The sequence below is a fragment of the Aythya fuligula genome, chromosome 12, assembly GCF_009819795.1.
Source record: "Aythya fuligula isolate bAytFul2 chromosome 12, bAytFul2.pri, whole genome shotgun sequence".
In the NCBI taxonomy this organism is placed as follows: domain Eukaryota; kingdom Metazoa; phylum Chordata; class Aves; order Anseriformes; family Anatidae; genus Aythya; species Aythya fuligula.
In genome coordinates, this window is record NC_045570.1 from 9,978,286 (window position 1) to 9,996,738 (window position 18,453).

Consider the following 18,453-nt stretch of genomic DNA (forward strand, 5'->3'; position numbering starts at 1 on the left):
TATTTCCTTTTACTCCTTACTTTTTAACAAACAAGCAAAAAGCTTGAGGAAAACGGATGTCTATATTGCCTGATGGGCAGAATTAGAGATGTTAATGAGATGTAGGTGGGAATCAGAACACCAGGAGTCATCTCTGTCAGTCCACCCGTGAGGCTCACAGCAAGTGAAACGTGCTGAGAGCCAAGACCTCTGATGTGAAATACGGAAAACATACCATGACAGACTGCCAGCAGTTATGGAAGAGTTATGAACATTATCTCCTTTCTAAAAGGGAAAGTTAAGAAAAGCATAGAACATCACAACAGTGAGTTTAAAGGCCACTGATCAGCTGCTCTGTTTTGAGGCCAGAGAGCCAAATACTGAAGCAGTTAATGGGAAGTGTTGCACTTGAACACCATGCTATAGAGCCGGAGGTAAGCAAAACAGAAACTGAAAGACTTGACATAAACCAATGAATCCATGCAGCCCAGAAACACACAAAAGATGTTGTACCTGAAGATAAGCAAAGCATGTAGAACAGATGAATTAGAGATTAGCAATATAAGAGTACGTAAGAAACTGAGACTGAGATAGAAAAACAATCAGGAATAGCAAGAATCATCAGAAGCATCGTGCATGATCCAAAACAGTGCATTAAAATATCCTGGAGGAGCTTCCTATACAAGTAACAGTAAGCAGATGCTGAAATTGAAATTAGCAGGAATCTCAGGAGACTGTTTGGACAAGAAGGGGAGAGACAGCAAGCAGCAATCATGTAACTACATCTGTGCTGCACACATAGAGAAATACCAGGACAAACACACAACCTATTCAGTTGGGCTTGTACATCAGAACAGATAACTGACTGAGGTACAAAGCAATAACAGAAATTACCTAAAGGAGGGAACAGACACCCAGGTGCCGTCAGGACAGAGGAACTCTTGCTGAGTGTGCTTCAGCAGACAAGAACAAAGCCATATGCAAAACCACTCATAGAAGAAGAGGCCAGATATAGATCAGAGCAAAGAACCGATCAATTATTTGCATTTGGATGAACCTAAAAAAAACAAAAAACAAAACACTTAACAGCATCCTAAACCCTGAAAAATGATTGGCAAATTTTGAGAATGCATGGTCCTCACAAACTTCACAGCCAAGGACACGTGTCCAACAGTAGACAAGAAGCTGAGAGGGTATTTCAGATTACTTAGTGGTGGTGAGAATAACTGCTGAGACAAACATACGTGGGTCTTCATGTGACAGTAGTGTCACGGCACTGATCAGGATGGGTATGTAGAAAATGATCAGTAAAGTAGAACTGAACTGAGGATCAGCATAAGAAAAAAATAATGGAAAACAGCACTGCTGGCAAAGGACAGACAAAAGTTAAAGATCTAAGACAAAACCATTGCAGAGCGGAAAAAAGCCTCCTGTATCAAGGATAACAAATGCTGACATGAACATAAAAGGAAAAAATAAATCAACATCCAGAAAGCAGTGAAGTGTCTAGAAGGCTGGAGACATTTAGAAGAAGGCAGCTCTTATGCCTTGTGCTTCCCACAGACCAGAGCCCCTGGGGGAAATACTGAGGGACCCGACTGAGCGCCCAGATAACGATGGGGCTGGGGTGGCTGCTGAGAGCGAGGCTTGGTGACACCAGAACGGGAAAATCGGACACCAACACCGGGGATCCGCGTTAGGAACCTACCTGGAAGGGGCACTGCACCTACCGGCATGAAGACAAGAGGCAGAGCAGCTGGAAAGGGGCTGAAAACGAAGGCGGGCGGGACAGGAACCAGCGGGGCACAACCGGGATTAACGGCAGAACGGCTGCACAGCGCCGGGCTAACGGGCAGAGCCGAGCCGCTGCCCCCCGGGGCATTACCGGAGGGGCCCCGGTCTCGCTGCGGGGCTCCCGGCTCCGCGGCCTCACGCCACCGGCACGGGCGTTCCCGTCGCTTCCTGCCGGCCACCGGCGGGGCCTCGGGGCGGGGCTCCCGCAACCGGAGAGCCCAACCGGGCCCGGCCGTACCGAGCACCGACAGCCGCACCCCCCCTCCACCACCACCACCTCCCGTTAGGGCCGGGCAGCCCGTACCGAGGTGCCCTTCCCCAACCGGGAACCGATGGGGCAGCGCCCTCCCGGTGCCAGCCTCCCGGTATCAGCCTCCCCCCAACCGAACCCTTACGGGACAGCCCCGGTAATGGTGTGGGTGCGCGGTGCCCGCCCGCCCGCCCGTAGCCCCCGTACGCACCGTGCACGCCGCAGGGCCCCGTGCAGGCGGCGCCGCTCCCTTTGTGCCGCGGCGGCGCGCGCTAAGATGGAGGCTGCCCCGCCCCGCCCCGCCCCGCCCCGCCGCGCTCGGCCCCGCCCCCCGCCGTCTCCCTAGCAACCGCCCCCTCGCCCCGCCCCCGTGTGACGTCACCCCGCGCCCCCTCCCTCTCCTCTGCCTCAGGAAACGCTCCCCTGATTGGCCGCCGCTGGGGGCGGAAGGGGCGGGGCGAGCGGGGCGGGGGGGGCTGGGCCTGCTGCATGGCGGCGCTCGGGGCCCGGCCGCGCCGCTCGCTCTGAGGGGGCCCGGGCACGGGCACGGGCACGGGTACGGGAACGGGAACGGGAACGGGGGCGGGAGCGGGAGCGGGAGCGGGGGGGGAGGGCCGGGAACGGGGCGCGGGGCCGCTGAGGAGCGGGGTCGGGAGCGGGCCCCGGGGTGGCCGCTGCGCTCGGGCCGTGTGAGGCGCTCCCTGGGGCTGGCGGCGCGGGGCCGGGGCAGCGGGAGGCTGTTTCCCTTCATTTTTGGCTTTGTCGCCGTTCTGTCAGAGCGTTTTGTTCCCTGTCCAAACGGGCAGGTTGAGGTGGGGTGAGCGGGGATGCGGGCTGCCTTGTTTGGGCAGTGTTTGAGGAAGAAGGGAAGCCGTGCGGTTAGGGCCTGTGTTCAGGAGGGAGGTCCAACCTTCACGTTCTCCAAAGGTTTCCAGTTCCAGCCACTGTCAGAAGTGACGCTCTAAGAGCAGGCGTTCTGTGTGTTCTGGAAGCTGGACTCATCTTAATAACGGGTATTTGTCATACTTGGAAAAAAAAAAGGAAAATCACCACCCCACAGTCAGGCCTTCCTTGCCCCACTTCTTAAAAGAAAATCCTTTTTTGTCTCGTTTTGATAATTCCCACCTTAAAAATGCATCATGCATCTAACAAGTATTTGTACTGTGTCCAACCTGGGTTTCTTCTGTGATCTCAATTTTTTGTTTGTATTGCAAACAGTACCTCATAGAAGTGTCAGTTTTCGTGAGAATTTCAGAACTGATTTCTGCTGGAGTGGGTTCGTTGTGGTGTGGAAGATGGGCGGTAAACTGGTTCCTTCCATTATTTGAGTTACTGCATCCCGCCCTTCCTGGAAGAATAAATGGACTGGGTTCTCTTCCAGCGCTGAAATGCAAGCAGGGTGAGGTCCGAAATGGACAGTAATTAGCAGTGCAGGGGGCAATTATCTGTAGTTCTGAGGTACTTGTTGAAGTTACATCAAGGAAATATGAAGGAACTGGGCAGTAACTGCGCTGTTAGCATGCCTTTGGCTGAATAGCTATTGGGGCAGTGTTTATATTGTGCTTGTGTATAGGGGCATGATGTAAGAAACAAGTTTTGTTTCTCCTCTAGTTTTTAGCATGGAGCTGGCAGAATAAATCTCGTTGGGAGGCACTTGAGTAGCACAAGCAGCTTGGCCTTACTTCATCATGGGGTTGTGGATCTTAAGACCTCGTGTTTCCTTCTTAGGCTGATTCCTTGGTGCATCTCCACCCTGGGCCTAGTCCTTGGGTATCAGGAGCTCAAAGCAGAGAAGGGGGTGCAGCATGTGAAGAGTCCGTCCAGATTTCTAATCCCAGCCCCATTTTAGCCCAAGGGAATTCCCTCCCTCACCTGCTGAGCACCGTAGACCTGACACAGGTTGGTCTCACACCCTGCTCCCTGCTCACTCCTCCAGTGCAGTGTGGCCAGGTCTGGCTCCAGGCACCCTGCTTCACAAATTTGTTTTCTTCACTGCCTGCGTTCTGCTGGTGAGCTGTCGGAGCACAGGAGGGTGCCTGCAGCCGTGCCCGGTATGGGCTTGGACTGGGGCACGTCCACGTGCTCTTCAGGGATGATGTGCACAGTCTGCTTGGTACAGAGGTGCAGGGTGCTTTTGAAGATCAGGAAGTTTAGTTGGTAATTGCTGAAGTCTCACTGTTAAGCTCTTAGAAATGTGAAATATGTTCATGTATTGAATTCATTGAAAATAGGCAAGCTTTCTCAAGTTTTTACAGGATGAGTGAAAGGAATTCATGTAACAAATGTCATATCCTTTCCTTGGAGTAGAGGGGTATAAGAACTGAAATTAAAGGAGTGGGGATGCGGGTTTCTGTAAATTTATTTTTATTTTTTAAACAAGGTAAATCCAAGGTGGTGTGGGGAAAATTACATTGAAATAGGACTTCTGGAAAGGTGGCCTGAGGCAGACAACTAACAGGAAAGATGTAATTAGCAGAAAGAGTAAAGGAGGAGTAATAGGTGATGCCATCAGCCTTAGGTGCTATCACTCACATAGTTAGTGCTTATCTCGGTCAGTGCTTACTGTCTTCTGCCAGCTGCAGTTGTTATTCATCCTCTAATTTTATTTGTCTTAAAAGTGTGCCTCTGAGACTTTGGACTATGGTGTAAGAATGCGATAGTAATATCTGCTTTACATTTTGGTATACTGTTCATGTCCCTGCTTCCGAAAAGCCCCTGCAGCAGATGTGCAACTGAGGAATGTTCGTTACCAATCAGTATCAAGTGCTCTCCGTGTTTAGTTTCTAGCCTCCACCCGTTTTCTCTTGCAAAGAACCTTCTGAGTGTAGCGGGTCTCTTTTCAGGGGGTGTCCTAATGTCGTGTTGTGTTTTTAGGACAGGCTGTTCCACAATGGATGGGGGAGATGGTACTGCCGACCTTGTGATTAACAAGAGGTTTGTATCTGAAGCGGAGCTAGAGGAACGGCGAAAGAGAAGGCAAGAGGAATGGGAAAAGGTCCGAAAACCTGAAGATCCGGAAGGTATCGGATAGATTTTAATAACTGAAGGAAAGAGATCAGAGAATGTTTCACGTACATGGAGAACAGAAGTAAAAGTAGTAGCTTGTATTGTACAAGTTCAAAAGGTTTTCACATGAAGAAGCTAAGAGCTGTTGTTTTTTTACACATCACCTAATTTCCTGATTTGCTCCTTCCTTACAGAATGCCCAGAGGAGGCATATGACCCACGTTCATTGTATGAAAGACTTCAGGAACAGAGAGAAAAGAAGCAGCAGGAGTTTGAGGAGCAGTTTAAATTCAGTAAGTACCACCATTTATTACTTTGAACAAAACCCAGCTCACTGCACGTTTTGTGTGCAGCAGCTGTATACGTCATCTAAGGGACATGTCTGCATGTCTTGTTCCTCTCTGAGAGGGAAACTGAGATTTGAGGAAAGTATTCAAAGATATTCCTGCAAGTAACATACTGTTCTATGCACCAAGACAGCATTACACACATGTGAAACTCAAAAGTCGGTTACCTTTTTTAAGCTGCATTCCTGTAATGTCTAGAATATGAGGCTTATTTTGCACGTAAACCAAAAGAAAACAAAAAAGCTCTGGTACCAATTCATGGAAAAGTGGCAATGCAATGTGGTTTTGTGACTTGAACTCATGCTTTAACACAAGACTATCCTATTTGAATAAATAAAAAAAAATCTGTTGCAACAGGTGTTACATTTCCTAGCCATGATTAGGTGACTCAAAGTTTACTGAGTGATTTGAGGCTCAAGATTAGTGTTCAGAAGACGTAAACATACAGGAGTTGATTCTTCAAAAAGTAGATATTGAACTTCTAGTGAAATGAAAACCTAATTCCTACTGATGTTTGAATTTCTAGTTTTACAGAAAAATCCTTTGCTTTGTATCACCTGTATGTGTGCTGCTGAGTACAAAGATGGTAATGAGAACTAGAAAATTATTAGTCAACCATTTGGGGAAAAAGGGAGCTATTGGCTTTATCTAAAGAGAAATGAGGATGATACTGTGGGACTCCATTTTAAGGTGGGTTCTGATCGATTTTGGTTCTTTAGCTGGAATCCTTACCCTCAAGCCATTGTATTTTTTAAGCTCCATTTTGCAGGACTGGATTCTGTCTAGAAATTATCATGCGTTTGGGATGCAACAAAACTATGCTTAACCTCTAGCGATGGCAAAATGTTTGAGTCCTGCGAGGTAATGCTCCCTGGTGCTGCAGATGCTGTCAAGTGCGTTACTAATTACTGTAACAGCCTTGCCAGTGTTGTAGCAGATGCTTTTGGAACCACCTCAGAATCCAAATTTCTTTGGGAGAAAATAAATGGGAAGAGCTACGTAAAGATCAGTGATGGGTGCATTATGGATCACTTGTTTACCTCATCAGAGTTCAAACCAATATGGCCATTTGTGACAAGATTTGTCTCTGATTTTGCCATAAAATATTCATAAATATTTTCTGTATCTATAGGAATTCTAGTGGAGTAGGGAAGAAGTTGTACATTCCTGCGTTCTCATCAGTCAGAACTGATGACGCAACATAGGAGAGAAACACCTTAATACTAATACTTGTGTCTGTTTAAACACAAACTTTAATCCTTTTGTGTAGATAAAATCCAGGGATGCATACTAGCAGTTCTTCTCTTTGCTAGGTTATTCAGTATTGAAAGAATGTCTTCCAATGTTTATCTTTACATTTTTTAGTCTTTTAAATGAAAAATAATAGGAGTATCCTCTGAAAAGCTATTTAAAAATTTTTCTTTTTGAACACTGATGGTAATCAAAATTATGATAAATGGAAGTCATTTCCTGTCTCTTAATTTTCTTTTGTAGTTTTTAGTGGTGAAAAATGGAAAGTACGGGTAGGAGCATCAGTGCATTAAAGTCTTCAACTGTACCCACAGAATTTTTTTCAAGTGGAGAGTTTTTAGATTTTATTTCAGTAACGTTTGATCCAGGTCATTTTTGGTAATGTGACTAAGCAATTCTTGTCTAATTGTCTGCCAGAAATCTGACTGCTACCAGCCTAGGCATGTCTAAATTAATTGTTTCCTTTGCCAGTTTATATTACATCTGCAGCATCTTCCCTTTGGTACAGGAAATTTGTAAACCGAGTACTGGAATGAGAAGCATCTGTAAAAAGGGGCTACGAGAAGCAAACCAACCACTAATTTTAAGACAGCCCCTGCAGAATAACATAGACCTGCGAGCCTGGAGAACAAAACCTACTAGAGCACTATTTAGTAGTAGAGAATCTCCCCAGCTCTAGGGATTTCTGTCACTGCATCTTTGTAGATCAGGCAAACAAAGAATGAAATGAATTCATGTCTCTTAGTTCAGAAAATGTCCAGTTTTTGACAGCTCTTGCTGTCTGTTTGAAGGAATCCTTGTCAGGAATGAATGCTACAGTTTACTGTTTGTAGATTCAGGAGCAGTCTGTAAAAAAGTAACCTCAAATTATACATGTAACTGATTTCTAGACCTTTTCTGTCAGGGACAGAAGCTTCCCGATTATCGGTGTAAATGGATTTCTTAGCTTTTCATTTGAGTGAGTAGGACTTGACTATGTGGGTGAAGATTTAAAAAAAATATATATCTGCCTCATGTAAAGGCCTAACAATCCTCTTATGAAATTTAATACAAGGTGGTGTTTGGGTTCGGGTTTTCTCAGACTGACTACAAGCAGCAAGACTTGGTCTTTCTAACAAGTAATTTTTACTACCTCTCTAAATAAATCATTTTGATGGGGGAGATGTTGAGCATTTGCAGATCAAAGTAAAAGACCTTCCTACTGCAGTAGCATTTACTTTCTTTAAAGTAGGGTAGCATGTTTAGAGAGAATTCAGTTTTAATAGGAAGATAAGAATTGCCTGGTGTCTATTTATTTGTTTGTAACAGGCATCAACATCAGTTAAGTAAATAATTGTTTGCTTTAAGAAAATGTACGTCTTATTTGGAGGTGAGATTTTGGGGAAGAAGTAATGTGTTTTTTCCAATTACTGGGTTAAGAACAGACTCTAAGGAGACAGCCTAAAACTTCATGTCTGAAACCAAAACAAGAATTATATCATTACTTAATGTGGTTATTATTTGTTTCATGTAACTTATTCCAAATAACATTTCAGCATTAAGAAAAGGCTGCTTTTGTGAATTGTATCAGCAAGTTTAATAGTATTATACTGCTCCTACACATTTTGCCTTACTATTCTCTGTAGGAATAGCATTGTGGCTGAACTGTGTTAGTCTGTTGTGGTTTTTCTTGTAGAAGTGTTTAAGAGTTTGGGCTTGTTAGCATCCAGTATCTTTAACCATAAAGTATTGGTGATTAGAGAAGGCAGCAGGTAGCTTGTCCTTTGTGGGGTCTGGTTTGTACCCATTACTTGGCAAGACAGTGCAAGTGCTAGAGCGCATGCCTCACTCAGTCACCCAGGACTCTAGTCCCTGCATTCCCAGTGACTTTGCTGAGGCAGAATATTTTGCACAATATTAGGAATATCATCTGCAGGGTACGGCTGGTAAATTTCACAGCACAGTTTGAAATTGCCGGATGAAAATTGTCCTAAAAGAATGGCAAAGTGATGTAAGGTGAATGGCTGCTTCCCGGGTGGCTTGAGTTTATTAATATGCATTCTCTTACTTTTTTCAGAAAATATGGTAAGAGGCTTAGATGAAGATGAGACAAATTTCCTTGATGAGGTTTCTCGGCAGCAAGAGCTAATAGAAAAGCAACGAAGAGAAGAAGAGATGAAAGAACTAAATGAATACAGAATATCCTTTGCTAATATAGCTGGTGGCTATATATAGGGGGTTAAGAGTCTGGGCTGTAGTTTTGGTCTGTCATTCACATTCTGTATATAAATACAGCTGCTTTACAGAACATGAGCAGTGATAGCTTTTTAAAGTTGAATGTTTTTATTGTAGCTTGGATCTCCCGCAGTAATGTTTGATTCCCACTCTCTGTCTTTAACACTTTTCCCACTCTCTCCCTCCGCGTTGACTCTTTTTTTTCTTACTGATACCATAGCCAAAAAGAGAAGAACATAAAGGAAGAAAGCCTACTGCTTCTCATCTTTTGCTTTTTTCCCATAAGTATTCTTCTCTTGCAGCCAACTGCATATTGGCCGTTTTTAATGTACCTGTTTGAAATAACATTGTAGTTGCTCTTTCTGTTATTCTTCTTGAAGTATTAGCTTTGTTTTCCCTTGCTGATAGCTGCAGGATGAGAAATTAAATGAAAGTGAACCAGCTGTGTGGATACACTGACTTTCTTCAGGGAAGGCAGTGGCCGTGAAGGTTCAGCTGCTCTGGGAAATACAGATGTTAGGCAGTACTAAAAACAGGCCGGTTCCATTTTAAGTGCCAGCTCCTCACAAAGACATGCTAGAGAGCAGTATAGGGTGCTTTTTCTTTAGTGCCAAACAGGGAACATTGGGAATGATTTTAGGATTGCTCTCTGTGCTCAATGCTGTTTTGTGAGGTTTTACCTCATCTGTGATGGTTCCTTTGCTTTCTAATGAAAACTGTTGCTTAAAGTCATCACTGAACGAAGTGCAAGTTCTCAAGGATTCTTTAGTGTAAATGAAAGAGTTTGAAGACTGAAAGAAGAGCAAGTAGCTCGTATTTATGAGGTGAGCAAAATATTCAGCAAATAAAGCTAAGTAGCACCAATGCTACAAAGAAATTCATTTATGAAAAGGCAATACAGATGCATTTTAATTACTTTTTATTTTTTTTTAAACTTCAGAAGTAGGCCATAGTTGGCTGATGGACTTGGCATATTTCCTTGGCTTGTTGGATCTGCTGATGGGGTATTCATAGGATATATTTAGGTTCTGTGGCAGTTGCTTGAGGGTCTGGCTAATGCAGGGATGTGCAGTATAAGATCGTGCTGTGGAAGCAGCTGACAGCTCTAGTTAGGTCACATACATCCAGGGGTGAACCATACCAGCCCAGAAGGAACCTGCTGTTGTCTTGAATTAGCCACATAACACATTGATCCCTGAATTTACAGAGCAGGGCCTCTACATGCATACTGAACCTCAATCTTTGCAGTCTTAGAATCAGCCAGCTTTATATCCAAAGTCTTGCTGTAAATTGTAGAACTTACTGCTAATGGGCTGGAGGGAGAGAGAGAGGATGCTTTATAGTCACCTCATTTTGTGAGAAGCTGAGTTTTTCCCATTCATTAACTTGTTCCTTTTGACTTTTTTAAACATAATATTGCAAGCACCTCCAGAGCAAATTGCAAAATGGCGCGTGGGTTTAAAATTTTTGGTGGCATTCTTTCAAAATGTAAAAGGTGTTTTTTCAGCGTTGAGCACGTGTAGATCTTTACTACTGGTTTGTCACTATGGTGACAGAATGCAGTGGGCATTGCTAAATGTGCTGGGTCATTAGGCACTGTGCAGGAGTTCCTCCAAACTAGTAAATGGAATGTCAACCCAATGGGTTTGATTATATGGTCATTTTCCTGGTAAAAGATCCAATTTAAGCTACCCAGAGGCATTAACTCCATAGTAAAAACCTACGTCAATATTGTACCCCAGAGCTTTTTTCTTTCTTTTTTTTCCCTACATTTTTAAGGTCAAACAATCATGAAACCATACATCTTAATGCTAAACACGCCTTGGAATACTTTGATGCACTCTCAGGCATAAGAAGTTCATGTGCATGGATGCATAGGAATTTTGCTTCCTCTTATATGAATAACTAGGTTTATTTTGCTCCTTACCCTGCCCTTTCAGCATTGGTCTGACTGTTTAAAGATTTAAAGATTGATTATTTTAAGCCAGTTCAAAGAAGTGTTAGAGAGCAGCATCTTCTTGTCTTATAACCCAAGTGTAGAAATCCCCTCCAAGAAGCAGGCTGTATTGTAGGACATCATTTTTAAATGCAGATGATATTTGATTGAGCTGTTTATTTTTAATGTAGTTCTCCTGAGACATTTCTTGGCTAGGTAAAGTGTTGCATCCATTAATGACAGCAGTACTTATAAAGTCTCTTAAAACGTGCTGTCTCTGGTGGATCGGGAGTATTAGGAGAATGGCATCCTGGATAGAAGTGAAAAGCCTGTAGTTCTCTGTCTCTTAAAAGTTTTTGGGTTTGTCAATCAGGCTTTTGTGGTGCAATATTAGACTGTAATATGGTCATTAACTTAAATGTGGAAGTTGAAAGCTGCGGTGTGTGGAATCGTGTATTGCAACATCAAACTCTGTGACACAATGCGCTTTCAGATTGCTTCTGATAGCCACAGGATGGCACTCCTGTGCCGTGATAGGCGTTGGAACAGTCTGGTTTGGGCTGAGGAGAGTCAGGTTAGTTGAGGTAGGGAGCAGTCTGGGTTGCTGTTGTATCCTTAGGAAAATCAAGTAAGCAAAATCTAAAAGTGTTTGGTGACTTTGAGTGTGCCACTTCAAAACAAGGTGTTGATTTTTAATTTGCAGATGTTGAGGGGGAGTTGAAAGGGCTGTGACCTTAACTATATGGTCCATAAATAGAAATTTCACTATTCAGCATTTATGTGCAGTAGGTGGGACACACCTGTGAAACTCGGGGCTTGTGGTTATGTTGGCTGGTTGATGGAATTGTAGTCAGAGAATAAACTGGTGGAAAGCTAGATTTAATGGTGTAAACAAATACCCTTTTAAATCAGCTTAACTTTCCTTTGCTATGTGCAGTCTTTTGGGTGAATGTTTGAACACATGCACCCGTAATCAGATCTGTCTCCTTCCTTTTGAGGTTGCTGTTACTGGCAGCAATGGCCTTGTGACTCTTACAGAGATGGGTTGAAAAGTTATCTTGATAAATACTGATACAGAAAATTGAGCTGTTTCACTTTGGTAGGCTGAAGTCTGCAGGGTTCAGCCTAAGAGAGGTTTGAGCATTGAAGCTGAGACCACATATTACTACTTAGTGCTTTTTAAGGATTAGGGATCAGAGCAGCAAATTTGAATTACAAATGGGTTGATCGAGATCAAAGGGGGAAGTACTGGATTGCCCTTTTTTCTTATTTGTTTTTGGCCCAGTCTGACCTCGTTTCTTTCCTAAGACCTTCAGGAAAAGACAGGGCAATGTACATTTATGGTGCTGGATGTGTTGGGTGTTTGACCTTTCTGACTTCTGAACAGCAGCTCCTAATCTGCTGTCTGGGGGTATTTGAGAGGAGAGCTGGTATTGATGCACAGAGGGTGAAGTCTCTTCTGTCCTGACCGAATGTGCCAGCTAAATGACATTACAAATAACTTGCTTTTGATAGGAGATGTGAATGAACTTCAGTTGCTGCTGTCAGCAGTGCTGGCTAAGTATGTCAGGGAGAAAGTGTCTGTTTTCTCCTTTCCTTCCTGGTTGATCCTTAACCCTTAATTCACAGCACTCTCACCAAAGTGGGAGTCAGTATGGACCCAAAGAAGGAAGCTGAGAAGAAATTGCCCATGAAGTCAGTGGAAAACAAGAACAAATTCTCTCAGGCAAAGCTGTTGGCAGGAGCTGTGAAACACAGAAGGTTAGTTTCACACCTCTATAAAAGCATGAGGAATGGGAACCTAGTTAGCAGTGTAAAGGGAGGCAGGCCAAAACTGCCTCCAGAGAATGAGGTGTGAACCTTAGCCCTAAAGAAAAAAGGGGGGAGGTACAAGAAAAGACCAGCCTTGTTTCCATAGGTTCTCACAAACTGTTGGAGAAACATGAGGCAATTCAAATAGATAAGCATGTGTAAAGTAAGTGGGTAGGCTCTTCATTCTAGACTGCCAGGCTTGGGCAATCCTGCTATGGGTTCCTAGAGGCAATCTGTTTTACAACTCTTTGAAAATATCAGTGTTAACCCCACTCGTGCAGTTTGACTCAGATTTGCATATTCTATCAACCTACGTTATCTGTGTTGAAAATTTATTATCTTAGTTATTGCTGGGAGCAGCGTGGGGAGGATGTACATTGTGAGAGAAGAACTTTGTGCAGCAATTTAATCCCAAGGTCATCAGACAAACTTCCCATGTTCCTCACTGACATGCACTGATACATCAGCACCCTTTCCATCCCAGAGGGAACGGCAGTTGGCCGTGTAATTTGTTTGCTATTTTGATCTTAGCTTGCAAACACAGCTGCTGATGTGCTATGGGTTGTGTTAAAATTAGGCATCTGGGACCAGACTTATTTCTCCCGGACTAATCATCTAGTACTTAAAACAAATCTGACATCTAGAAATTCAGGCACTGATTTTGAATCTGTCCCAGAGAATGAGAGATTATTTTAGAAGCTTAAGTTACAGAGTAATGTTTAGCTACCAGTACAGCAGTGCTTGCGTGTCTGTGAAAACTGAAGTTAAGCTCTTCTACACTAAGTCTATGGGGGTTTGGGTAGTTTGGCTTTTTTAGGGGGAGGGGAAAACAAAAACAAAACAACCTAAGTGATAGAGAGCAGCCAACAATGCTTTTTTGCTGTAACTACTATTGCTTAACACAGTGGGATGTAGGGAAGGAGATGGTGTGTGCTTAATGGCACATCTAAAGCCTGCAGATGGCATCTATTTGGAGAGAGCATCTTAACTGTGACATGTCAGTGCCATCACAGACTTTCTTTCTATTTTTGCTGTCTTATTTTCTGTTGCAAACTAGCCAAAACCGGGCGTAGCATGAATTCAACATCTGCTCTCAGAGTTTTGTAGTTTGCCTGCACAGGACTTTTACTAATAAAACCTCCCTGCACAGAGTGACCTTTCAGCTGGACTTTGTGTCCTGACAGGGACAGAAAAGAGTTAATACATATACAATACAAATATGCTGGTACTTCATCACTTCAGTTCATCACAGCTGAAGCTGGGAAACATTTGTTTATATGGATGGCTTAGAGTCAGGAACGTGCAAGAGGATGAAAGAGAAACTAAGCAGTGACAAGGAGGAGCTACAGAAGCTCTGATGAGACAGAAGCCCAAATAATGCTCCCTTCCCCAAGCACCGCTTTGGAACCAAAAGGGTCCCCCTTATACTTCTAGGTCAGACACTGCAGATGTCTGAGAAGTGCTGCAAAACTTACTGGGTGTGAGATTTCTAGATGTTTTAGAACAGGGTCTCTACGTGCCTGAGTGAAAGAAACCCTGGAAGGGGAAGTACACTGACATTGGACCTGCAAGTGTGGTAATTGTCCGCTTGCTACTGTCAACCCTCGTTACGTGGGGTGGTTGAAACTCGTGTAGTCATTCCTGATCTCCTCTAGGGTTTTCCGTCTGCATAGGAGTCCTGCAGTTAGCTCTGGTTACTGGGAAAGAGGGCTGGCTTGGATTCCCAGAGGCGTGTTTCTATTTCCTGGGTGAACAGAGGGTACATGCAGTGTGGGTGCTGACTCCAGGATCCTGCCATATTCCCCGAGGAGCCCCAGTTCACAGCAGTTAGCAGTGGTGATGGTGCCAGGGGACCCTGCTGGAATTCACTGTAGTGTTTGAGGCGAAAATGTGACTTTTAACTTCACAGTAATGAAGTGATTGCTTATGAGGAACAAGACGATTTCTTATTTTTTTCCACAGTTCAGATGGTGGGAATAGCGTGAAGAGGTTGAAATTAGATACTGATCATGAAGAAAAGAATCAAGGTACGTCCTGGTTTCTGCAGTCGGGAAGCTGTCTGCCTCTCAGCTGAACAGCAACTGACTTAGTGTTAAATCTGATAGAGGATTTGCTTTTCTGCTCCTTCATTATGCCAGGCAGCACAGACTTTGGTTGGCATGTTACCTCCTAAAGCAGTAGAAATGGTAACTATAGGCACTGACAGCCTTTGTAGAAAGTAAGGCTGGAAGGAACCTCTGCTGGTTACTGGTCTGTCCCCTGCCTAAACCATTTCTGACAGATGACTGTCTAAGCTGCTCTTAAATCTCCACAGACAGAGATTGTGCATCCTCCTTAGGCAGTTCATTCTAATGCTGAACTGATTTTACCCTTAAAGTGTTTTACCTGATAAACTCGTAGGAGTCTCCTTAGCTGCATTACGAGCCGAGTGCTTCTCTATCAGGCAGAGGTGTGGAGAACGGATCATTGCCTTCCTCTTCACAGCAATTGGTGTATTTGTATATCTCCACTGTTAACTCCTCATGCTACAAAGAGATCTTGTCCGTCCCGAAACCAATTTATTTCAGAAAGTTATGAGCAGCTAGGAAGAAAAATTAAGTTGCATTTCAGTCTTAGCTGTCAGGGCTGCAATTGATTTGCTGTCAAGGTACTCTGACACAAGTAGGGTGAGCTGCAGTTGTGTAATGACAACCCAATGCACTTCCTGAATCTCCTTCTGTTCAGTAAACTTTCAGAACACTGGAAAAAATTAATTAGCTGTGGAAGATGGAAGACATTGACTTAGCAGAGCACTGGAATGAAACTTTTTCCCAACTATGCTGTTATATTAGAAAAAAAAATCAATTACACAAAGCAGAGCTATTTATTCTTATTTGGTGGGTTTGGCATTTGACAACCATCAAACTGACAACTTTAGAATAAAAATATGTAATGCCAGCGTAGAGCTGGGCATAACTATGATGAAAAAAAAAAAAATCTCCTGAGGTAGCAAGTCCTTCCTGTCAGGATAGCTTTAGTGCAGTGTAAAGCTGCCTTACGCTTTAATTAAATCCTGCAATCATCCACTGATATGGTAATAGCATGCAGCAATTCCTGGGCTGATTAAACAATATATATATATATACATGTATATATTTTCTGCACTCTTGTTTTTGACTGAGGTACCTCTCTTCCAGAAAAACCGTCCTGTGTTCCCTTGGGGAGCAGCTCAGTGGGAGGCTCCACGGTCCACTGTCCCTCAGCAGCAGTCTGCATTGGGATCCTGCCTGGCCTGGGCGCATACTCGGGCAGCAGCGATTCGGAGTCCAGCTCGGATAGCGAAGGCACTATTAATTCCACTGGAAAGATCGTCTCTTCTGTCTTTCGTAGCAACAGTTTCTTTGATGGCCCATAACAAAATCCCTCCGTGTGTAATGTAGTGCAGAGTATCTTCCAAAGCCCTGATGGATGCTTGATGCATCCTTCTGCCCGATATAATATTTCTAGCTAACCTCTCAACTTTAATACATTCAGATACTTCTAAAATAACTCATTGAATTTATTTTTTGTTAAATATTTTTTTTTTCTTCCCCAACTTTCCATTTCTGGGGTTCATACTGAGCCTGAGGTAGAAAGGCTGCCACCCTAAACCAGAAGGCACACCTTGAAATGCAATTAAGGTCTGGGAGTAGGGAGGAGAGCGCCTTATCTTTTAAAATTCTTATGGAAGGAAAGAATTCTGATGGTCTAAGAGGTTTATACAAGACTAACAGGCAAAAAAAAATACTCACTTGAAGCACTGAAGTCTTGTAGAAACGGCCATGTGTTCTGTTCTTAAAATGTCATTTTTATTCTGTATTTGAGAAATGGGGGCAGAACAAAAATCAAGCAGATGGTGAAGTGTAGATTGCCATGACACTGTAAAGAAGTTTTCGTGTTACATGATTAAAGACATTCTGAATGCATTTTTTTACTTTGGCTCGTGCCATTCATAGTTGTTCCCATTCCATTAAGTAATTTCTGCTCTACTCAGCCAGCCCCTTCCTCAAACTGCTGCTGTACAAGAGAAGTGCAAGCCAGCCTCCTACAAATGAAGAGACAGTGATGCAAAACTCTTGTTCTGAATGAGTTCAGAGAATCTGTCGTTGGCTGTTCTACTCAAAGCCCATTGCTCCTGCATCAGTGCTTGGAAAGTCATTCAGCTCTTCTGCCAGAGCATCCTGAAGTGTGAGTACAAGAGTGGGTGGGATATCCCAGTTCAGTCAAACCTCTGTGCACAATTTGGAGAACTCCATCATCCTTTCCAGTAACAAGGCAGGCAGCTGTTGAAGTTCTGCAGAATTTAAGAAACCTTCTCATGATTTATAGGTGGTGTGGATGAGGGAGACAGACCTGAGCAAGACGTCGAGTCTGAGAGGCAAGGGTGCTTCCTCTTCATCCCTGCATGCAAGTAGCACTAGTGGGAAGTTGGTGGGTTGGAACAGCTGGACTTCAGTGTGCAAAGGTGGAAATGTCTTTATGACAGTCTCCCTCGTGGCAGTCCTGCTCTGCTTACTAGACTCAGAAGTGTATGAGCTTCAGTGAACACACTCTTGTGTGTGTACCAAAGGGCAGGTATCTGTGTGTGACACTAAGAAATGTGGAGGACAGCAGATGAGATAAAAGCAGAGAAAGCCAAAGGGCTTCATGCCTTATCTCATGTGTTGAACTTTCCCAAAGGAAACAAGGAGAGCTATGCTCATGCTCAAGCTACCCTTAGCCAAATACTCCTCCTGTTTGCAAAACTGTCCCTCAATCAGGATTGTAAGATAATAATTCCTCGTTGTTTTGGGCAACCTGGCACCTCTTTTGTTTGCTCTAGAATTGCTGTTACCTTTCCTAGCTACTATAAGTATGGTACTTCTATGTGGAAAATACCTAGATCTTTTGATGCCTCTGACTTTCATCACACTTAACGACAGAGTGAAATGGAAGTGGTGCACCAAAAAAAGCCTGTTCAAAATTGCATGTGCAAGAGCCTTGTGTAGCTGGAGTGAGAGGGGGAGGTGTCTGTGCCTGACGTTAAGGTAGACAGATAATGTCTCTAGAAAGTCAGAACAGCCTGCCCTGTCTGAGCATACTGGGGCCGTTTTCATAAATGTTGTGTGTTTTTTTTTGTTGTTGTTGTTTTTTTTTGTACAGCTGCTCTCCAAGCTGTTAGATTCAGGTGGAAATATGGAGTGGGATTTGGCAGCCAGTTGTGGGCAGATGTGGTCCACAGGGACTGCAGGTGTGAGCAGGAAAGGGGTGCTGACGGTCATGCTGGACTCTACATGACCAAGAGGGGACGTAATTCAGTAAAAGCTGGCATGAAAGAACCCTTTTTCCTCTTGTTCCTAGAAGAGCAGGAATGCAGCGCTTGGGGAGCACCAACCTTTGAGCCTGAGTTGCCTCCAGCAAGCTGTTCTTGTGGCCTGGCCCATCTGGGCAAACTGCAGAGCAGTCCCAGCGAGACAGTGAGTCCGTCGGGCCCATTCACCTTCTGACAGTTGGAAGTTGTTTGTGTTATAATACCTAAGTGCACTCCGAGATAGCTGGCGCTTGGAGCGTGCAAGGGACAGATAGCACAGAGACAAACTGGAAGTAGCAGCTGTGGCAGTAACCCTGCCCTGGAGCCGGCACGCTGGGGAAGGAATCCAGTAGCTCCATCGTTTCATGGGGGACTTAAGATACATTTTAAGGATTTTTCTTCTCTTAGGCATGACCGTGTAGTGTGTGCTTCATCTCTTCTCCAGGGACAGCTTCATAAACTGCTTGTTGTCTGTGTTCGTTGTTAAATGCTTCAGAGAGGTGTTAAAAAAATGACAAACCCCCACAAACATGCTACTAGCAGAGGAGCTTACTAG

General features: G+C 44.0%; 2 protein-coding genes across 7 annotated transcripts in view; one reads left to right on the forward strand and one right to left on the reverse strand.

Annotated features, from left to right (window-relative positions):
- RSPRY1 (ring finger and SPRY domain containing 1) overlaps nucleotides 1-2,284 on the reverse strand; it is a 35,479-nt gene extending 33,195 nt beyond the window's left edge. The window contains exon 1 of one of the 3 annotated variants that reach the window (XM_032195663.1): nucleotides 2,235-2,284. The gene's annotated coding sequence lies outside the window, so the exon portion shown is untranslated. Of the gene's footprint in view, nucleotides 1-873; nucleotides 899-1,709; nucleotides 1,730-2,234 lie in introns of those variants that run through there. The other 2 variants (XM_032195666.1, XM_032195665.1) reach the window with 2 other exon arrangements.
- A 208-nt stretch (nucleotides 2,285-2,492) lies between these two features.
- PSME3IP1 (proteasome activator subunit 3 interacting protein 1) lies at nucleotides 2,493-16,541 on the forward strand. Of its 4 annotated transcripts, none has more exons than XM_032195460.1 (7): nucleotides 2,493-2,579; nucleotides 4,898-5,043; nucleotides 5,224-5,322; nucleotides 8,684-8,805; nucleotides 12,405-12,538; nucleotides 14,552-14,616; nucleotides 15,766-16,541. In XM_032195460.1, exons 2-7 carry the CDS (start codon nucleotides 4,914-4,916, stop codon nucleotides 15,981-15,983), a joined length of 768 nt encoding a protein of 255 aa, XP_032051351.1. In that variant the 5' UTR covers nucleotides 2,493-2,579; nucleotides 4,898-4,913; the 3' UTR covers nucleotides 15,984-16,541. The 4 variants fall into 4 exon arrangements, with proteins under 4 accessions (XP_032051351.1, XP_032051349.1, XP_032051353.1 ...); XM_032195458.1 differs by having other exon boundaries at nucleotides 2,493-2,573; XM_032195462.1 differs by having other exon boundaries at nucleotides 2,493-2,567.
- Nucleotides 16,542-18,453: the final 1,912 nt, after the last annotated feature.